Genomic DNA, 21,724 nt, shown 5'->3' on the forward strand with positions numbered 1-21,724 from the left:
CCCCAAGAATTTCAAGATGACAAGACTAAAGTCAAGTTTATTGGGAGATAAGGACATGTTGTGACCACTAGTGTGTCCGTTAGGGGTCTGCAGGTGTCCGTTTCTCAATGCCCTCTCAATGGTTCATTCCTGGATGTAGAGGTTGCTGGGGGCGGTAGGGTCATCCGTGGGCCGTGTTTCCACCACTACAGGCCTGAAGAAGACGAAGGTCAAGTCATTCACTCGTTCATTCTCAGAGTAGTTAACAGAAACTGCCCCATCCCAATGCTGGGCTCTGACAATGACTTGGTGACATATGCCTACAATCCCAACAACTGGGAGGCTGAAGCAGGCAGATCTGGAGGCCAGGGTCATCCTCAGCTATGTAGGGAGTCTGAGGTTAGCCTGAGCTATAAAACCCTGTCTCAGAAAAAAAAAAAAAAAAGAGGGCTGGCAAGACGGCTCAGCAGGCAAAGGTGATTGTCACCAAATACAATGACCTAAGTTCAATCTCTGCGACCCACATGGTAGAAAGAGAGCGTCCTCTCCTAAAGGTGTCCTCTGATCTCCAGGTGCCCTCCGTGCCACATGCCCCTCAAACCCCAATGTAGTAAAAGAGAAGAGGGGATTGGAGACCAACCAGGGCTACATAGGCTATCTCATAGCAACAGCAGTGGGGAGCCTTGGGGAGTTCACACCCTGCCTGAAGTAAACTAAAGGCAGGGAAGCAGAGTGCAGGGGCTTCTTCTGAGGGCAGCCAAGGCTCCCAAGAGTCACCGTGGAGCCGGAGCCTCGGGAGGGAACCCAGTGAGAGAACATGGAAGGGTTTTCTAGGCCATGGAAACCTCACTCCGCATACCACCAGCCTCTCTATTCCCCATTCATCCCTCCACTGCCATACCTCGGGGAGCAGAGCAGACGGAAGGTGAGGGTGGGATCTCTCAGCTCCTGCAGCGGCTGTGGAGAAAGTGTGTCTGTGTCCATACTGAGAAGTAGGACCTCCCCTCTCCCTACAAACATGACTTCCTCGGGGTAAGTCTAACTCCAGAAGCTGGGTGGCTTTGAGCATGTGGTTTAACTACTCCGTGTCCAAGACCAATAACCTGCAAAATCCCGGCGCCCTATCTGATAGGCAACTGTACTGTAAAGAGTAAGTCAGGAACCAGGGAAGCCCGCAGAGTGCTCTGTGAGGTGAGCCAGTTTCCACTCAGGTGACAATGTGTGCCTTGAGACATCCCAACAGGAGTCTCTGTTCTGACCCAGGGCTTCTCCAAGCCCATTCAAAGGATGAGAAGGTTGAGGTTGAGGACAAGGGAGTGGTGTGAACTGAGAGCCTACCTGTTCCGAGTCTGGAGCCCACACCTGAACTCCGTGCTTCCAGAAGGCCTGGAGTCGATCTCCAACCATTGCTAAAGAGGAAGCAGTTGCCTGTGACCCTGACTGAGGTCACAGAGCGCCCACCCTTGACCCTGGGCCCTCCCATCCAACACATACCCACAGCCTCGACTGCTTCTGTCATGGGGATCTCAGGGGTGCGAAGCCCGGGAGCTGGTGCCCCCTCTGGGGTCACTAGCTTCAGAGAGCCTGGAAGGAAGTGGAAGGAAGGTTTTGTGCACAAAGACCTGGGTTGAGGACCAGGAAGGGAAGAGAGGAAGGCTCTTACCATCCATCAACACCATCACCATGTCTTCTTTTACTTGGATCACCTGCACTGGTCCCTTGTGCTCTGTGCGAGAGGCAGGGGCTTAAGAACTAACTGCCTGGCTCTGTTCACTTAGCACCCCTCAGGTCCCCTGCCTGGCACATATGCTCCACCCTGTTATGACCGGTCAAGGAAGACCACACATCCTGCCCAGCCACTCTGCCCTTCCCCTTCCCTGGTGCCTTAACCTGTAGCCCCACCTTGTCTTGCAGCCCCTTCTCACGAGCCTCGTCCTTTTCTGAAGCCACGCCCCTTTTCTGAAGCCCCGCCCTCCTCCCGCAGCCCTGCCCCTTCCCTGCAGCCCGAACCCCCTCCCTGCGGCCCCGCCTTGGTCTGCAACTCATCCCCATGTTCCTCTATCCTGCAGCACTTCCCCTCCAGGACTGCGTCTTCCCTACAGCCCACCTTCTGCAGCTCCTCCCTCTCCTAAGGCCCCTCCCTTCTCTGCTGCCCCGCCTCTCAGCGACACAGCCCACTCACCCGTGCTGGAGTCGTCCAGCCAGCAGGACAAGGCACCGAAGCGCACGGTGTGGAAGAGAACCGACTTTGCCGCTTGCCCGGGGCTCACGCCGATGCACACGGCCGGCAGCTCGGAGCCCGGCGTTGTCAGCAGCGCGAACACCGGCAGTGGCGTGGGCAGCGGGAACAGCACCTGCTGTGGGCCCGCAAGGGGAAGGGCGACTCAGGGAGGCTCTGAGACCGGGGGTGGGGGTGGGGGGGATGGGAGTCGGGTAGGTGGGGAGTCCCCTTGGAGAATTTCGGGCTTCATTAGAAAGAAACAAAGCGTGCTTTTAGAGTAACGGTGGCTTTGTCTGGAGGCGTGCCAGACTGGCGACAGAATGCAGGAACCCCACCCCTACACACACCAGGGCAGCAAAACCACTTTAGACTCAAAGGGACAGACCCTTGGAGACTGAGAAATAAGCTCAGATGTGAGGGGCGGGGCTTAAATACCAGGAAGTTGTTTTCCTTTTTTTTTCTTTTTTTTAACGATTTACTTATTTTTATTTTATGTGCTTGCATGCACGTCTCTGTGAAATTGTTGAGTCCCCTGCAGCTGGAATTACAGACGGTTGAGAGCTGCCATGTGGGTGCTGGGAATTGATCCTGGGTCCTTTGGAAGAGCAGCCAGTGCTCTCTTAACTGCTGAGCCATCTCTTCAGATTCTCAGGAAAATTTCAAAATACCTCAGGACGGGGAGGGAGCAACGGCATGGACCGGGAGGGGTTCATCCAGTTCTTTATATAAGCACAAATAGTGGAAGACCCAAGCTACAGCACCCTCACTCTACAAACTTACCCGGACAAGCAAGAATTTGTTCATTGGCTGGTACCACTGGAGCAGAACCACAGAGGTCTCCAATGCCCCACACAGGAATGGGCCCCCAGAGCTGGCACCCTCGGCTGTGGAAGTGGACAAGAATGATCAGGGTCCCTGTCCCAGAGTCACCCTCTATCTTTCCTCGACCTTACTGATACTGTCCTTTATTGACACTCAGGGATAGCCCTCCCCATCAGTCCGCACCCGGAGGCTGGCTCTCACCCACACAGCAAGCCCGGCAGCCTTTGGTGTCCTGGATCTTACTGGAGACCATGTTCTTTCTGAAGGAGGAGGAGGAGTGAGTGGCTGCAGGGGGGTGGGGGGCAGTGGGGGCAGGGAAGCCAGTGGCACCATTTGGGGCTCCTACCTTGCCAGGAACCGGTGAGGGCTGATGTGAGCGATGGGGCTTCCTGTTCTGACCTCTTTTCTTTCCAGAAGGCCCAGGATACTATGAGAATACAGGTGGGGTGTCTTCCCTGCAGTGTGTGTAGGAGAGGGGGAGTAGCAAGCAGTTAGAGGACCCCCACCAGCCCACTGGAACCTCCCAACATGGATTTGCATAACCCCACTTTCCAGTCACACAGTTTCCAGGCTCAGGGTCCAGTCACTGATCTGCTCAGTGAAACAGAAAGCAGACAAGGCTGTCTGTCTGCACCCCACTGCTGCACTCCCCATGGAGCTGAGACTGGTCTTGAACACCCATCCTCCTGACTCTACACCTGGCACACAGTTCAAAGTTTAACAGAAAACCCACCCGTGCCAGGTTGGTGGCACCTGCTCATAATCTCAGAACTTGGGAGGCTAAAGCAAGAGAGTCAGTCTAAGTTCAAGACTAGCCTGGGATATACAGTATATATATATATGTGATGATGCTGGGCGGTTCTCTGTGAGGTCCAGGCCAGCCTGGTCTACAAAGTGAGTTCCAGGCCAGCCTGGGCTACACAAAGAAACCGTCTTGGGTGGGTGGGTGAGGTGCTGCTGGAGACATAGCTCAGCGGTAGCACATTTGCCCTACTGACAAGGGCCCTGTTACTTACCGAACAATAACAAACCCTGTAACTTCTTCTGTCTATCTTAATAGAGACTAAATTCTGATTGTCAGACCCACCTGGCCCTTACACCCAGAGATGTCAAAGTTATTTAAAGATGAATTGATTGTAAAAAAAAAAAAATTAACTCACAATCAACTTGAGAAGTGAAGATATCAGAGCTTCCATTTTACAGATAGGAAAACTGAGGCTCAGGGAGAGAAGAAGCCCCTGGCCTTAAGTTAAACCAGAAGGACAATGGTGGGATTTGAACCTCAGGCCCGGTGGCGGTGAAGACTCAGTCTGTGCTCATCCATACATACCCACCCTCCCTGAACCCCTGCCCCTCCCCCATCCCACACTGAGGGAGACGCGAGAGAGACCTGAGAGAGACATGAGGAGGTTGTTGATGCAGTACAGCCAGGTTGTGCGGCCAGGAAAGATCTGCAGAGAATGGGTTGACTTCCATGATTCCCATGACCCTATGCCACCCGACCCCCACTCCCAGCACTGACCCCTTCCCTCACCATTTCCAGCGTGGCCTCCTGATCATTCCGGTTCAGTATGAAAATGCCTTCCTCTGCACCCAGGAGCAGATGCTGGTCTGAGTGGGTCAGACAAGGAGGTTGCTGGGATCTCTCATTATGGAGGACGGACCTCCCAGACCTTTGTCCAAACCTGGCCCTCTACCTCAAACCCACCCTTTCCTATTAATTCATCTTGTAGGCTGACATCCGCAGTTTCTACCCCCTCAAATCTGGGCTTAAACCCCACTTAGTCCCTTAAGCCAGTCTCCATGAGCCTTTTCCCCTTACCCAGTCCCTCTCTTCTGCGATTTGCCAATGCCTGGAAGTTCTTTGTCCTCACGCTCCCCCCACTGTCCAACTCTACTTCCTGCAGCAGCCTTCTAAGCCCCGCCCCTTCTTCTCCATTTCTGGTCTCCAGCCACTAATCTTTAATACTGGATCCCAACCCTGGATCAGTGGGACTGATCATCTCTGGTGTCTGGTGTCTCTCATTTTTAAAAAAACTATTTGTTTTTATTTTATATGTATGAGTGTTTGTCTACATGTGAACCTGTGCACCATGTACATGCAATTCCCTCAGAGGCCAGAAGGGGGTATGGGATCCCCAGGAACTGGAGTTAGAGAAGCCTGTGAGCCCCCCCCACCCCCCACGTGTGGGTGCTGGGAACTGCACATGGGTCCTCTGGAACAACAGCCAGTGCTCTTAGGCACGGAGCCTTCTCTCTCCCCAGCCTGTCTCTTGTTTTATGAGATCTGGTCACAAGTATCCCACTGGCCCTTGCTAGGAAACCAGAGTTAACTTTGAATTTCTGATCCTCCTGCTTCTGCCTCCTAAGAGCAAGGGGTACCAGTGTGGGTGACTATGCTTTTTGTTTGCTTGCTTAAGAAGGCTCTTATTGGGGACTGGAGAGATGGCTCAGGGGTTAAGAGCACTGACTGCTCTTCCCAAGGTCCTGAGTTCAAATCCCAGAAACCACATGGTGGCTCACAACCATCTGTAATGAGATCTGATGTCTTCTTCTGGTGTGTCTGAAGACAGCTACAGTATACTTACATATATAAATAAATAAATAAATATTTAAAAGGAGGAGGCAAAGGAGGAAGAGGCTCTTGTTAGCCAGGCAGTGCTAGCGCACGCCTTTAGGCCCAGCACTCAGGAGGCAGAGGCAGGTGGAGCTCAGTGAGTTGGAGGCCAGCCTGGTCTACAGTGGAGTTCCAACACAGCCAGGGATACAGGGAGAAATTTTTTCTTGAAAAACCAAAACAACAGAAAAGAAAAAAGATGAGGAAAAGGAAGAAGAGGAAGAGGAAGAAGAGAAGCCTCTTGCTATACAGCTCTGGCTGGCCTCAAACATGTGGTGATTCTTTTGCCCCAGTAGTGCTGGCATTAAAGGTGCACACCTCTATTCCAACACTCTTTTTTTTTTTTTTTGGAGCTGGGGACCGAACCCAGGGCCTTGCACTTGCTAGGCAAGTGCTCTACCACTGAGCTAAATCCCCAACCCTATTCCAACACTCTTAATGTCTTTTAGTACTGACCCCTCGATCTTATCCTCCATCTGTGATCTCCTGACTCTGTCCTTGTCTGCTGTAGTCAGACCCATCCCCCTCCCCAAACTGATCCTAATCTCTACCGTCAACATGCAGGTGACATTCATCTTCCATTCGGGCTCCATCACGCTCCCCTAACTGTAGACGATCTTATCAGACGATCTTATTCAGACACCGCTGGCCTCTAGACTCTGACTTTTCTAGTACCTGCTTTCAATTCACCTTTTCCCTTCCCCTCTTGGATCCCAAATCTAACCACAACTTCTGCTGTGGACTGGGCTAGGCCAACACCGCTCCATTAAGATCCTCCCTCGGCTAGAGCGCCTGCTTCCCAGCCCACAGGCCTGGAGGCTCACAATTGCCTGAGACTTCGAGCCCTACAGGCTCCTCTGTACTCTGCAGATGCCTGTGTGTGTGCACAAACCAAAACACAGCACACACTTGTTGATGGCTTCCTGGGGTGAATAAGTCACTTTTCTTTAAGAGCTAACCATGTGCTAGTGGATGGCCCCCACAGTCATAAAAAAAAGGAATGGCACAAATTCAGGGTGGATGGGATGGAGAGGTGGAGCTGGATCTGGGAGGAGTGGAAGGCGAGGATATAATCAAAGGATATTGTTATATTCTCAAATAAGTAATAACAATATTGTATTTTAAAAAGACATTATCTAAACATTAAAAATGTAAATCTTAAGGAGTAAAAGGGAGCTTCCTGGGGCTGGAGAAGTGGCTCAGTGGTTAAGGGCACCTGTTGCTCTTGGAGAGAACCTGGTTCAGTTCCCAGCACCCATGTGGCAGCTAGCAACCAGTTAACTCCAGTTACAGAAGACATAGCGCCCTCTTCTGGCCTCTGTCAACGCTGCATGCGTGTGACTGATGGACAGGCATACACGCAGGTAAAACCATTCATACATAAAATTAAACAAGAAAATATTCTTCCTGTGTCTCTCTGTGCTTCCATTAGGGTCCCTGTCACCCCCACCTGGCTCCTCACCCCAGGCTCTCCTGGGCCTCCTGAATGCCCACCTTTCGTAGAGGGATGTGTCCAGGCAGCCGTACTGTGGATCTGGAGGGGACAGCCGTTGAACAATTTCACAAGAAGGGTGTATTCCTGGACGGCCATGGTCAGTGGGCAGCAGCGAGCAGAGGACAGGAAGGTGCAGGGTTCAGTCTCTGTCCGAGCCTTCGAGGCATATAACCCCCCACTTGCCCCCACTCTACCCGTCTATCTGTGGTTCTGCCTCTCACTGTCTCATTTACCATGGTTACATGTGGTCCAAAACACATTACATGAGATATTTCAAAAACAAAACAAAACAAAACAAAACAAAACATTCATTTTGTTTTAGTTGTTTTGTTTTCTTAGACAAGGTCTCACTGAAGCCCAGGTCGACCTTAGATTTTCTCTGTAACCCAGGCCTTAGATTCTCTATGCAGCCCAGACTTAGGTTCCCTGTGTAACCCAGGCTGGCCTTAGGTTCTCTATGTAGCCCAGGCTAGCCCCAGATTCTCTATGTAGCCCAGGCTAGCCCCAGATTCTCTATGTAGCCCAAACTGTTCTTAGGTTCCCTATATAGCCCATGCTGGCCTTAGATTCTAAATGTAGCCCAGGCTGGGCTTAGATTCTCTATGTAGCCTAGGCTGGCTCTCAACTCCTGACCTTCTTGCTTCCACTTCCAAAGTGCTGGGTATTATAGGTGTACACCACCACACGCTGATCCTTCAATAAATCTCTAATTTTGCCTATTAATGAACCCCCCATAAATATGTATATCAGTGGAAAATATAGGGGTACTAGCCAGTTTGAGGCACCCATTGGGTCCTGAAATGGATCCATCATGGATAAAGGGGAAGTCTCATATATAACCCTGAGTAAACTACTTACCTCTCGGCGCTTCTCGTTCTCCATCTGTGAACAGAAAACAACCACCTCTAGGATACCCCTCTACAGACTCTCACTACGAACCCCACTTGGCCTAGAACCTCCTCTCACTCCCACCTTTGCGGTAATGGATACAGAAAGCAAGACTAGACTGTCTTCCCCTGAGCCACACTCCCCAGCCCCTCACTGTAGAACTAGACAAGCTCACCCCTGCGAGACACTGCCCCAACCTTTCACAGCGGAATTCTAGGTAAGTCTTCTGCTGATGACCAGTTTTTTGTCAACTTGACACAAACTGAGTCATTTGGAAAGAAGGTACATAACTAAGAAAATGCTTCTACTAGGTTGTGGGGCGTTATTACTACCACTATTATTACCAATTAATGGGAGAGGGTGGGCGAGGGACCAGCCCACTTTGGGTGGTACCACTCTTGGGCAGGGAGCCTGGGTTGTATAGGAAAGCAAGCTGAGCAAGCTATGAGGAGTATGGCAGACAACATTGTCCTTCCTTCCCCTCTGCGTCAGTTCCTGCCTCCAGAATCCTGCCCTCCCTCCTCTGCATGGACTATGAGGTGGAAAAGCAAGCCAAGCCCTTTCTTCCCCAGGCTGGTTTTGGTTGCCCTTTTCTCAAAGTGATGGGAAAACTAACAGGAAGAGCTGAGCTACACTCCCAGCCCTGCAGCTCCCCACTGCCCTGCCTCAGCGCCCCCAGGGTGTGTGGCTACCACAGAGTAGGTGGTATCTATTTCCACATATGAGGGTTTGCACTTTATGAAGACACAAGACTGGGGCTCAGGAGGAAAGCGCTGGCTGTGAGGAACTGAGTTCGGATTCCCAGCGCCCGTGTTAAAAAGCGGGGCATGACTATGGTACTCTGTAACCCCAGAGACAGACTGTCCTGTCTCAGAGGAACTGAGCGTGATAAAGCAGGGCACCTGATGTTCTCCTCTGGCCTCCATATATGCCTCTACACACACGCCTGTGCATACACCACCTACCCACTCCCACGCACAGACACGCACACATCCCACGAGATCAGCATCTGGCACAGACAAAGGACTCCATAAGTGTCACCTATCAGGTGCCTCCCTCTTCCACTGGGCTGCCCCAGCCCATCTCCAGACCGGTAGCTTGCTCTTACCTTTCTCCTCATCTTTTCCTTCCTAGGGGGTAGGAGTGGGGGCTGGCCTGGCTCCGGGGCAGCTGGGTTCCATAGTGAGGGATCTGGTGGGAGTTGAAACAAGATCAGGCCAGGAGGCTTCCACCCCTGCCTATCTTCCTCCTCGGGGCTGTCCTGGTACCTGAACGGGCTGTGAGATGAGGGCTGCGGGTGGCTGGGGGAGGTCCAGGACGGGGAATACGTGGAGGAGGCCCACTGGCACACCGGACCAGCACCCCTGGGCTCAGTTGCCCGTCGTCCCTAACTCCTCCAGAACCATCATCTGATGGAGACCGAATTTTGGGCTACAGAGACAGGAATATAGGAGAAATAGATACACAAGAGGGTCCAGAAGACAGTGTACTTTGCACCCCAAACCCTGCCTCCTCTAGGACCAAGAATCAGCCATATCTATGGCCCTCCCCATGACATCCTGCCTTGTTTCCACCATTTCCCAGACCCACATCCCCATGAGAAGGGACATCAGCACACACCAGAAAACAAAGGGTTAATGCTGGACATTAGCCTGGCTACTTAACCAGCTCTCGCTCGACCCACCACTCCAGACACCCAGCCTTGCTCTAAACAAACAAGTTTTCCTTTCGAGACAGGGTCTTGCTATGTCACTGGGTAGCCCAGGCTGGCCTTGAACTTGCTACATTGCTAAGAATCGTCTTGAGCTTTCGATCTTCCTGCCTCCACTCCCAGAATGCAGCCACACCCAGATCCAATGGGGTATCTATACATCCATCCTGAACCCCAATGTCTTAAGTTTTCTGTAATAGACAAACACCTCTGGCTTCAGACTCTAAACATTTTCAACGTCCCAGCATCAAAGGCCTTGGCCTCAGGATTCCCAGGGCCTTACCTTGGGGGGCAGGGGAGGAGGTAGGTTCTCTGAAGGGGCAGGACTGAAACACAAAGACAGGGTGAGCCGCTGTGGGTGGGAGGGACAGGATGGGGTGTTTCAGGCTTATGGCCTAGGGCCGAGGGACAGTGGGGAAAGGGGGACTTAGGGCCATGGCTATAAACATAGATAGCAGCTCTGGGCTTTTACATGGTGTTCACGAGAAGACACAGGGTCCTGCTTCACTCAACACTCTACTCCTCGTACCCCGCACATAAGATAGGGAACAAACAGGGCAGGCTTGGAGGCTGTGTCTGAGCCAGGGCAAGGAGAATGTGGGGACTTGGGATGACTGCTAGGGTGCAGCTTGAGGCCGGGGACTCAGACCCTGACTGGTAGGAAATTGCCATGGGTCAAAATTTTAGTCTGAGATCAGGCCTCCAGTCACAGTCTGTAATCTCACTTACTTAGAAAGCAGAGGCAGGAGGATTGAGAGAGTTCAAGACCAACGTGGGCTACAGACTGAAGCTGGGTGACCAAGACCTGGGGGAGAAGGTTGGGTTGAAACTTAGCAGGGTAGGTAACTAGGTAGGTAACTAGAGGAGTCTGAGCCTAGGAAGTGGGTAAGACGCCATAGCTGGGATGGTCAGTGGGGTCAGACCTGGGCCTGAGGGGGTTAGATAAAAAGTAGCAGGAGCCAGACCTGATTGGGCAAGTAATACCAGTTACTTAGAAAGCTGAGGCAGGAGGATTGCCTGGACTACAGAGTGAATTCAGTTCCAGCCTGCACAACTTGGTGCTATCTTGTATCAAATTAAAAGCTAGCCATGGGGTTGGGGATTTAGCTCAGTGGTAGAGTGCTTGCCCAGGAAGGGCAAGGCCCTGGGTTCAGTCCCCAGCGCCGGAAAAAAAAAAAAAAAAAAAAAAAAAAAAAAAAAAAAAAAGCTAGCCATGTCCTTAATCCCAGCATGTGAGAGGCAGAGGTAGGTAGATCTCCGTGTGTAGGGCTAGCCTGGTCTAAATATAGAGCTGGGGCTATGTAGTGAGATTCTGTCTCGAGGTTTTTTTGGTTTTGTTTTTTTTTCCTTCTGTCTTTTTCAGACAGGGTTTCTCTGGGTAGCGCTGGCTGTTTTGGAACTCACTCTATGGACCAGGCTGGCCTCGAACTCAGAGATTTGCCTGCCTCTGCCCCAAGTGCTGGGACTAAGTGTATGCTACCACTTCCAACTTCAAAACACAATTATTTTTATAGACAGAAAACTTGTTATTCTTACAGAGGACCTGGGTTCCCAGCACCCACACAGCAGCTCACAACAGCCCTAACTCCAGTTCGGGGGTGGGGTGGGGGTGGGGTGTCTATCGCCCTCTAGTGGCCATCACGTGCACCAGGAACGAATGTGGCCCAGGCAAAACACCGCACACAGAATAAATCTCAAAACTTTTTTCTTTTTTTTAACATAAAAGAGACCTGAAGATGTAGTTCAGTGATAGAGTCCCTGCCTAGACTCTACTGTGGAGGGGCTGTGGGCGTGGCTCGGTGGTAAAGTGCTTGTGTCATGAGTAGGAAACCTTAAGGTCAATCTGAATGAGGAAGAGGGGGTTTGGGAAAGAAGGGAGCGTTGGAATTGGGATGGGGGGAGTACAGGAGTCAGAGGTGAAGGAAGGTAGAGGGTCCAATGGGCCTGAGAAGCACGGATGGAGAAGAGGAGGGAGGGTGGAAGCTACACTGAGGGTCATCAGAGCTCAAGCATTGGGGTGAAAGGTAGAAAAGGTTGGGGTCTGGGGTAGAGGTTGGGAAGACACAAGATAGGGGTTCTCAGGTGCTGAGGAGCCGCCGTGAGGGATTCATGAGGGTCTTACATGTCCACATCATCATAGTCGTCATCAGAGTCTGAGAGCTGGCTCCTGGAGAATGACAGGCATGACCCTCAGATGGCTCCCACATAACCCTCCCCCCCCCTCCAGCCCGGAGGAGGGGGAGGGGTCCTGGACCTGGGACTGGTGCTCCTTAAGTCTGCAGAGGGCTGTAAGAGAACCTGTGGGATTGGGAAAGAGTAAGCACAGCACCACAGGGCAGGAACGGGGGAGAGGGGGGAGGTGGGGGAGGGGGATGCATTTGGGGAGAGCCCAGGAGTCCACTCAGCTCACAGTGTCAGCCTGAGATCTGCATTCCACACATCTGGGCCTCTGGAACTCCATGTGCCGCCCTGGGAAAGGGGAAAGGTAGGGGAGACAATTCAGTGAGGGGTAGGGCCCTGGGAAGTGGGCGGAGACAATCCAGTGAAGGATGGGGCAGGGAGAGTGTGAGGAGACAGGGAGGGGCGGGGCTAGAGCCTCGACCTTAAGGGTGGGTGGCTCCGTCCCTTGTGGGAGAGGCCTTTGTTTACAGGGGTCTTGTTTGGGGGTCCAGGGATGGCAGCAGAGAGGTAGGCGGCTCAAAGTAGCTGTGAGGCATTTGTTTTTTGGGCATTAAGTAGGTATTAGGGGTTCTGACAGGTTTTGTGGTGGTGGTGGTGGTGGTGGTGATGGTGGTGGGAGGGGTTGATTGGTTGATTTTTTTTTTTTTTTTTTTTTTTTTTTTGTTTTTTTTTTTTTGCTTTTTTTTTTTTCTTTTTCAAGACTGGTTTCTCTGTGTAGCCCTGGCTGGTCTGGAATTCATTCTATAGACCAGGATGGCCTCAAGCTCAGAGATTCGCCTGCCTCTACCTCCGGGAGTGCTGGGATTGAAGGTATGCACCACGACTACTGGCTTTTTCTTCTTTTCTTTCTTTCTTTTCAATGTACAAAAAAGTTACATGTATTTATTTGTTTCGTGAGAGGGAGGAGCATGTGGAGGAGCGTGTGCATCAGAGGACAGCTTGCAGACATTGGTTCTATTCTTCCACATGGGGATTCGGGTCTTTAGCTTTAGCAGCAAGCACCTCCCCCGCTGAGCCATCCCACAGGCCCTCCTATTTTTTTTATTTATTTATTTTTTTTTTTCGGAGCTGGGGACCGAACCCAGGGCCTTTCGCTGGCTAGGCAAGCGCTCTACCACTGAGCTAAATCCCCAACCCCCCTCCTATTTATTTTTAAGACCGGCCACACATATGTGACCATGAAGTTCTGATCCTCCTGCCTCCACTGCCCCAGTGCTGGGATCACAGCTGAACTTCAACCTGAGACCTCGTGTATGTGGGGTAGGCACTCTACCATCTGAGCTAGAACCCCAGACTGTCCTTATGGGTGTTTGGTTTGGTTTTGGTCTTTGTGGGTTTTTTGTTTGTTTGTTTGGTTTGGTTCAGTTCTTTTTTCCTGTTATTGTTTTGAGACAGGGTCTCACTGTATCAGGCAACCCTGAACTCACAATGGTTATCCTGAGAGCTGGGATTAATGGTATGTATCATCATGCCTTTCGACCTATTCTGGAAGTTTCTTTCAAGTCAGAGCTGGAAGGTGGTGTCAAGGGACTGAGGAGAGGGGACTCTACGGTCAGTTTGAGAGCTACATGGCTACAATTTCTTGGAATTTGAGCCCATGCTGGTCAGACGGTGTGCTAGGTGGCCCCAAACTGTAGGGTTTTCTACTCACGACAGCAATCTGCGTCTGGAATCCCCAGCGAGCTGGCCCGGTAGGTAGATCTGATCCGCCGAGGGATGGCAGGGGGAGGCTGGGCAGAAGGGCAGCCATGTTAGTGCTTGCAGACCTCTAACAGTCCTCCATCATGCTGTGAGCCCACCTCAAACCCTGCCCAGCTTCCTGTCCTCATGCCATCTCCCTTCTGATATATGCTTCCAGGCGGCTTTCCTGGCAGGAAGAGGAAACTGCGCAGAGACCCAAAGGTCCCCATGTCCTTCTCCACTAAGGCCCTCACCTCAGGCTCCTCATCTTCAATCTCAACGGGCAGCCCTTTCCCAGGATTCTTCATTTTGTCAAGAAGATCCAAGATCAGGCCTCTGTTAAGCCCTGGCTGGGACACCAGCTGATGCTGTGGGAGGGGACAGGGGTCAGAGGGCTGGCACAATGGGGGACACAGGTTAGGGGCCTCGGGTAAGAGAATGTTCCAGGGAAGGTACCAGCTGAGGGAGAAGGGGGCGCTGGGAGACTCCTGGGCCCAGAGAGCCTGAGAAGTCTTAAGGAATTAGAAGAATCTGGGGTTCCAGAGGGGAGGTAAGAATTCCAGGATGCCCTTGAAGCAACCAGGCTTGGTGAAGACTCTTGGGAACACATAGAGGCCTTGGGGACTTGGCAAATTCCAGCAACTCAGGAAAACTTAGAAAGCTCTGGGGTAAAGCCAGACATGGTGGCTCATGCCTCTAATCCCAGCCCTTGGGAAATGGAAGCAGGAGTTTCAGAAGTCTAAGGTCATTCTTAGCTACATAGCAAGTATAAGAAGTATGAGGCTAGCCTGGACTGCATGAGACCAAACAACACACACACACATACAGACAGAGAGGGGGGGGAGGGAGAGAGAGAGAGAATAAGCACAAGAAAACACTAACTGGGTATTAATTTGGTTTGAGTTTTATTTTTGTTGGGTCTCATGTAGCTCAGGCTAGCCTCAATTTCTCGATGTAACTAAAGATGGCTTTGAACTTCTGATCCTCCTTTTTCTACTTCCTCAGTGCTGAGACCGTGTTTGTGCCCCCAGGCCTGGATCTCCCTGTATAGTTTGGAAGATTCTGTGGGTAGAGTCCTAAGGAACTCTGAGGGACTAGCGGTTTTGAAGGGGTCACCAGGGTTCTCTCTATAGCTCTCATTAGCTGTGGAAGACTTGGTAAACCCAGGCTGAAGGAACAGGGTAGGGAGGAGAATGGCTTACACTGAGCATCTTGGTGGCACTGGGGCGTTTCTTGGAGTTCTTAGTGAGGGTGACTTTGACAAAGTTGTGGAAGGAAGATGACCTTGGGAGGAAGAAGCCAGGTTTGGTATGAAGGGATCAGAGTCCCCCTCCTCACACCACATACCCGTTCTCCCTTACCATTTGCCCTTTTCCTTTAGCCTCGGAGGCTGGTAGCCGCTCTTGGTCATGAGGAAGAGAACCCTAGATGAGTAGGGAAGAACATAGGGTTCAAATCCATGGGGACAGACCTCACAGTTTCAGGAGTTCCCCATGGAAAGAGGAGAGGGGAAGTGGCTCAGTAGGTAAGAGCACTTGCTGTGCAAGCCTGAGGACCTGAGTTTGAATCCCCAGATCCCCTATAAAGAGTGGGTATGTCCGTGACTCTAGTGTTGACTCTGCTATGTAGCTCAGGCCAGGATCCAGTTGCCTACCTCCTGCCTTAGCTACCTGAGTGCTGGGGTAAGGCAGCCATGCCTGGCTGGGAAAGCAACCTCTGGGAGAAGCTGTTTGTGAGGAGTCTTGCTGGGCATGGAGGGCCACACCTGCCATGCCAGCACTTGGGGGTTTAGGTCTTTACCTGAGGGGGTGCACATCAAAGAGAGGGGGCTGAAGCTCGGCCAGCTCAATGGCTGTGATGCCAAGAGACCAGATGTCACACAGCTCATTGTATCCACCCTTCAGGGCCACAGCTGCCACCTCTGGAGCCATCCTGTGGGCAGAGACCCTCAGAGAGCAAGAAGTGACCCAGGGACAGGAGAGGGGTAGGGCGAGGGGGAATGCAGGCACAGACAGAGCCAGGGGAGAGGATGCCAAGACAAAGTTACAGAAGGAGTTAGAAAGGGAAAGTGTGGATGGAGGCACTCGGGATCCGAGCATGCTGGAGGCTAACGCCAGAAGCCAGCCTGGGCTACGGACTGAGGCGTTGACTCAAAAAAAAGGGAGGGAGGAAATGAGACAGACGCTGGGGTGCGGCTCAGTGACACAATGATGGTATTAGAACCAGGCTTCAGTCCCCAAGGCAAAGTAAAAGGCTCAGAGCTGCAGGCTCAGAAAACACAGAAATAGATAAAAAGAGTTGGGGAGAGAGGGATCGAGGTACAAACCGACCCAAGCTGAGTGTGGTGGTGGTGCATGCCTGTAATTGTAAAACTCTGGGAACTGGAGACAGGAGAATCGGGAGTTCAAGACCAGCCTGAGCTATGGGAGAACCTGTGTTGTCAACAACGAAACACCAACACACAAACACACACACACACACACCACAACCACCACCACTGAAACAGGCAGAAAGGGTCAAGGGTCATAGAGAAGGAAACGGTCTTTAGTAGGAGAAGGCAGAACCAAAAACTTCCTGGGGACCAAGATGGGAAATGCCCCTGCTCCCATCCCAGCCGCTGACCCAGTACCCCTCACCAGTATGGTGTTCCAATGAAAGACAGGCGTCGGGCCAGTGTTGCCCCAATCTGGGCTGAGATCCCAAAGTCAGCTGGAGGCAGAGACAGAAATAATGTGGGTCTGCCCATCCCCTTCTCGACCTCCATCAGCTCCCTGGGCACCCTGTGAGCCACACTCACCCAGTTTAACCTCCCCGGAGTCATTGATGAGGATGTTGGCTCCCTGGGGACCAGAGGAGGGATTAGAGAACCCCCTTTCCTGTGTTCCACTACTCCCACCCCTGCGACTGCACCCTAAAGTTCAAACTGAGTTCTAGGCCCCCCTATGACCCTCCCTCGGTGGCACCCTTGTCCCCAGTCTACCTTGATGTCTCGATGTATCTTCTTCTGTGAATGCAGGTAGGCCAGTCCCTGGGGAGAGATGTGAGCAATGGTCCCAGGTAAATACCTGGTGCCTTGCAAAAGCCCTGCTTGTTTTGGGAGTCCCCTGGCCCCTCCTCACCTGTAGCACTTCCCGGCACACATAGCTGATCTGGAGCTCGGACAGAGAGCCGGTCACTGCAAAAGTAATCCCAGCCAGGCCAGGGGTTGGGAGAAGAGTCAGGAATCCTGGCTCTCTGAGGGCCCCAGCCTCCCTCTACCCATGACACCTGATAGGATGTCCAAAGAGGAGGGGACTTTAGATAGGACAAGCAGAAAGGGGAGAGAGATGGTAGTAGCTATCTGAAATGTGGTTGCTCTTGCCTGTAATCCAATTACTTGGAAAGCTGAGGTAAGAGGGCTGCTCTGAGTTTGAGGCTAGCCTCAGCTATATACCAATATACGGGCCAGCCAGGGCTACATAGAAAGACTTGTTTCCCAAACAAACAAAGAGCATTTGCACATGGGAGAAGAGAGAGAGCGACAGATAAAAAGCAGCTGTAGGGTAGAGGAAGAGAGTAATTCAGCAAATAATTACAACAGTCCTACTCTGTGCCAAGTCCTGGAGACACAGCTACAAGCAAGATAGTCGGTCCAAAAGGCTGGGGGCGTGGCTCAGGAGGAAAGTATTTGCCTAGAATCCCCCAGTGAGGGACTGGGGGTGTGGCTCAGTGGTAGAGCCCCTACCTAGAATCCCCCAGTGAGAGGCTGAGGGCGTGGTCAGTGGTAGAGCCCCTACCTAGAATTCCCCAATGAGGGGCTGGGAGCTTAGCTCAACAATAGAGTCCTCACCTAGCATATGAAAGTCCCCAGGTTTCATTACTAGCACATGCCCCTGCAAACACACACACACACACACACACACACACACACACACACACACACACACACAGATAAAACTCTGCTTTCATGGAGAGAACACTCCAAGAGAAATAATATATAAGATGGAAAGGCTGGAGGAATTTTTCAATGCTGGACCTCTTGCCTGTTAGTTCAAAAACGAATAAAAAATAATGAATAAGGAAAAGGGCTGGAGAGATGGCTCAGCGGTTAAGAGCACTGACTGCTCTTCCAGAGGTCCCGAGTTCAATTCCCAGTAACCACATGGTGGCTCACAACCATCTGTAATGGGATCTGATGCCCTCTTCTGGTGTGTCTGAAAAGAGGGACAGTGTACTTAAATAATAAATAAATAAATCTTAAAAAAAAAAAGGAAGAAAAAAACATATAACATAAGGTGTTAATACACTAATAATTGTAAGAAGAAACAGAACCAGAAACAACAGCAGGAAATATGTGTGGGAAGGGCATGACATTTTACACATGCTGGTCAGCAAGGCTACCATAAGAAGTAGAGGCGGGGTTGGGGATTTAGCTCAGTGGTAGAGCGCTTGCCTAGGAAGCGCAAGGCCCTGGGTTCAGTCCCCAGCTCCAAAAAAAAATCAAAAAAAAAAAAAAAAAAAAAAAAAGAAGTAGAGGCGGGGGTGAGATGGGTCCGACTCTTCAGGAGAAAAGGAGGAAGAGCAGAAGGCAGTGGGTAATGGTCGGTCAGGGCGACGCAGAATAAGTAGCTTCTCCCTGGAGGACTATGGGAGACGAGCCTCTGAATGGGGCGATGTGAGGGCAGAGAAGATGAGCAATGGTAGGGATACAGAGACAGACAGAGAAACTGACTGACTGACCAAGCGTCAGAGCAGAGGAGGAGATGAGCAGAGAGCAAATGCAGGGAGATAGACATATTTTGGAAGACGAGCAGGGTTAGTGAAGAAGGAACAAGAGAAAGATGGGACAGAAGGTGTCGGGCAGACAACGGGGCTTACACGATGGTTGGGTGAGTCACTTCCTGCCTATTGGCCTCAGTTTCCCGTTCTGGGGGAGGTTTTGTGTTGCCCGGATGGAAGCTGGGACCTCGAGCCATCCTACCAGGCAAGCATTCCGCCACCGAGCTATAGCGAGACCTTTTCAGACATTTGAAACTTTGGGCTAGGGGGAGTTAGACAGAGTAAGAGATGTGAGTACCAGAACTTCAGACAAGGCTGAGGCGTAGGGCCTGGTTGCAGTCGATTGGTCGTTCTAGCTACTGAAAGGCTAAGGCAGTGAGATCGTAAGTTCAAGGCCAGCCTGGGTAGCTCGTTGAGACTGTCGCAAAATAACAAGTAAAAAGAGGGCTGGGGAGCATCTAGAGAAATTGAAGGGATGTGTTAATAATACATTGTATACCTATAATGTTTTTTAAACATAACATTTCTTTCTTTCTTTCTTTTTTTTTTTTTTCGGAGCTGGGGACCGAACCCAGGGCCTTGCGCTTACTAGGCAAGCGCTCTTCCACTGAGCCAAATCCCCAACCCTATAATGTTTTTTAAAAATAGATAAATTAATTTAAGTTTAAATTAAACCCCCAAAGAATAAATTAATTAACTTAAAAATGGGGGTAGGTATCAGGAATATAGTTCAGAGTGCTTGCCTAGCAAACATAAGACTCTAAGTTCAAAACACACTACTATAGCAAAAAAAAAGTGTGTGTGTGTGTGTGTGTGTGTGAGAGAGAGAGAGACAGACAGACAGACAGACAGACTCAGGAGGGATGAGAGGCCTATGTAACTCATATTCCCCTGAAAGGTGGACCACAGGCTAGACCCAGAAATTCATTGATTGCCTGCCCAAAAATCTGAGTGACTAATCTGAGTTAGAGAATGCAGACATAGGCCAGGTATGCTATCACATGCCAGGGGTGGCAGAAGTAGGCAGAACTCTGTAAGCTGGAGACAAGCCAGAACTACATAGTGAGAAGCCCTTCTCAAAAAAGAGGAAAGAAAGAAAACACAAAAATGCCACAACCCAGGAATAATTTTTGGCAAGAAAACATAGACATCCAGGCAAAGACAGAGACATGGAAGTGGATGGGATTATTGCCTGGGAAAAGACAGGCAAGACCCCCAGGGGCTGGAGGGTAGGGCCATCACAGGGTCCCCAGCATCCTTCAAGTGGATGGGCCCAGGGTAAGATGTGGGCCGGGAAGGCAGCTCCCAGGATACAAGCACAGAGAACGGGGAGAGGTAGACGGGTGGTAGAAGGGGGCCTATGTCCGTTTGTCTTCCTAACCTTGGTAGATGTCCTGGAGGGAACCGCTCCACAAAATTCCATGCAGATCCATAGCTTCTGCAGCCTACAGGGAGTCAAGAGGGCAGGGATTACGATGGTATGAGACCTCCCAGGGCTATCTCACTCCCCCTGCCCACCAAAGAGTGTCCTGTTCCCATGGCAGAGGAGGTTGAGGATAGACCAGGAAGTGTGCGTTCCAGAGCAATTTGACTGAAACTTAGGTCTTTGGGTTCCAACCCAAGGGCACCCCACTGCCATCCCAGAGTAATTTAGGGGACAGGGCAGAGGACTCATGGAGAAGCAGACAAGACAAAGAGTCCCGGGTTAAAGGGATGGATGTCATTATTGGGGCAGCCGAGACACTACCTTGGGAGCCAAAGAATTGGAGGGTGCATATTAAAGAAGCAGAGTAAAAATGGACGATGCAGGGAGCAGGCCAATAGGAGATTTGATTACAACAACAACGAAGAAGGTTCTAGATTAGCCCTTAAATTGTTGGGTACTCCGTAAGAAAGGCAGAATTTCAGATTGGGAATCAGACTGGGATGCCCCAAATAAAAGTGAAAGTACTCAGGTTGGAGGTCAAGTTAGGGTATCTGGGTCACAAATGGTAGTTTAGTACTGGGGACCCGGTTACCGGTGCCTGGTCAGAAATAAGGGATTGGGGCTGGGGTTGGGGGATGGGTTAAGACATCACCAGAGGTAACTGCCATGGTAAGCCACGATGTTGGCGTGCCGGCAAGATTTCAGCATGAGAATCTCCTTCTGAAGGGTAGAGACGTCATCATCTGTGAGGAGGGGCCGGAGAGAAAAAGTGGCTCCAAGCAGGGGCTTACAGAAGTGTTCCCCATAGCCCAGGAATATAAGGGCAGGGATGGGGAAGAAGTTTCTGGGGCCGCTCTCACCAGGCTCCATCTTCACCATCTTCAAAGCCACTAGGTCCTTAGACACCTTGTCTCGAGCCTTGTAAAGGGGAAGTTGGCCATCAGGCAGGCACCATAGCTTGCCATCCCCAGCATCTCTGAACCAAGGCCAAAGCCTGGCATTCTTTTACAGTCCTGTTTGTCGGCCTCACCCCAACTCTCCCAGGTTTGATGGTGGAGGAGACAGAAGGGCTTTCTCACCTTGAACACTTCTCCATACGTTCCACCACCCAGTCGCTGCAGTAGATCATAGTGTTCTCGAGGGTCTTTATTAAAGATGTCAGGGTCCACAAGGGCCATCCCTGGAGGCCGGGGCTGGGCCAGTGCCCAGTGGGCCAACAGGGCCTCAGGGCTCAAGCTTTGGTATTACCCTCTGTCTCCACAAGTCCTGGACCCGCCTTGACTCTGTGGGCTGTGGCCTTCCCCCTCCCCACTCTCGCTTCCTGCCCCAGCTGCAGGGCTGTGCAGAGGGCTCCGCAGAGGGCTCCACCCCCGTCCCCTGGGTTCTGAGAGTTTGATTGCCTTGGGACTGATGGGACTCCCCTTTACTCCCTGAAGGACACTATGTAAATAAGATGCAAAAGTTCTTAAATGCAACCTTGGGCTGACCTAGCTCCCTCTCCCCAACACTCTCCTATTTTGGGAGGAGTCACAGGTTACGGTTGAACCTCTGCTCAGTACTTGAAGATTTGGAGTCAAGCCAGAGGTCGCAGGTCTGCACAAAGCTGGATGAGTGTTTACTCGTGACACATGCGTGTGACCTAAGTGACAGCTGGGCTCAGGGCACCTGCCCACATGGCACATGTCTCTGCATCGCTTCAAAAGTGTACGGAATCTGTGGCAGACGTGGAACACTTGTTAGCAGTCCCTACGCGGAGCCTGATTGAGACTCCATTGTACCACGGTAGTCCCTTCGGGTGCTGGTATCATTTGCCTTCCCAGCTTCCTAGCAGAGAGCACTGTAGCATCACGGAATGCGAGTGGGGACAAGGGTTTGGGACTTAACGAGGAAGTGAGGATACGGGATGCTATCTCAGGCACCCAAGTCGGAGACAAGAAGGGCTTCAG

At 51.4% G+C, this 21,724-nt stretch overlaps 1 protein-coding gene across 1 annotated transcript; it reads right to left on the reverse strand.

The window, feature by feature from the left end:
• Positions 1–9: 9 nt before the first annotated feature.
• Positions 10–21,349, reverse strand: Map4k1 (mitogen-activated protein kinase kinase kinase kinase 1). The gene is given in 33 exon segments (XM_032894023.1): positions 10–193; positions 881–936; positions 1,318–1,388; positions 1,474–1,563; positions 1,643–1,705; positions 2,162–2,336; positions 2,981–3,084; positions 3,224–3,282; positions 3,369–3,477; positions 4,413–4,473; positions 4,557–4,633; positions 7,134–7,218; positions 7,993–8,016; positions 9,131–9,213; positions 9,291–9,453; positions 10,017–10,059; positions 11,856–11,900; positions 11,988–12,031; positions 12,144–12,202; positions 13,566–13,644; positions 13,849–13,962; positions 14,797–14,878; positions 14,956–15,018; positions 15,395–15,526; positions 16,231–16,303; positions 16,392–16,434; positions 16,575–16,622; positions 16,714–16,769; positions 19,734–19,760; positions 19,763–19,797; positions 20,431–20,521; positions 20,639–20,696; positions 20,858–21,349. Coding segments are annotated over 33 exon segments (2,481 nt in total). The 5' UTR covers positions 20,957–21,349; the 3' UTR covers positions 10–123.
• Between the last annotated feature and the right edge of the window lie 375 nt (positions 21,350–21,724).

Source organism: Rattus rattus, chromosome 2 (assembly GCF_011064425.1).
Source record: "Rattus rattus isolate New Zealand chromosome 2, Rrattus_CSIRO_v1, whole genome shotgun sequence".
In the NCBI taxonomy this organism is placed as follows: domain Eukaryota; kingdom Metazoa; phylum Chordata; class Mammalia; order Rodentia; family Muridae; genus Rattus; species Rattus rattus.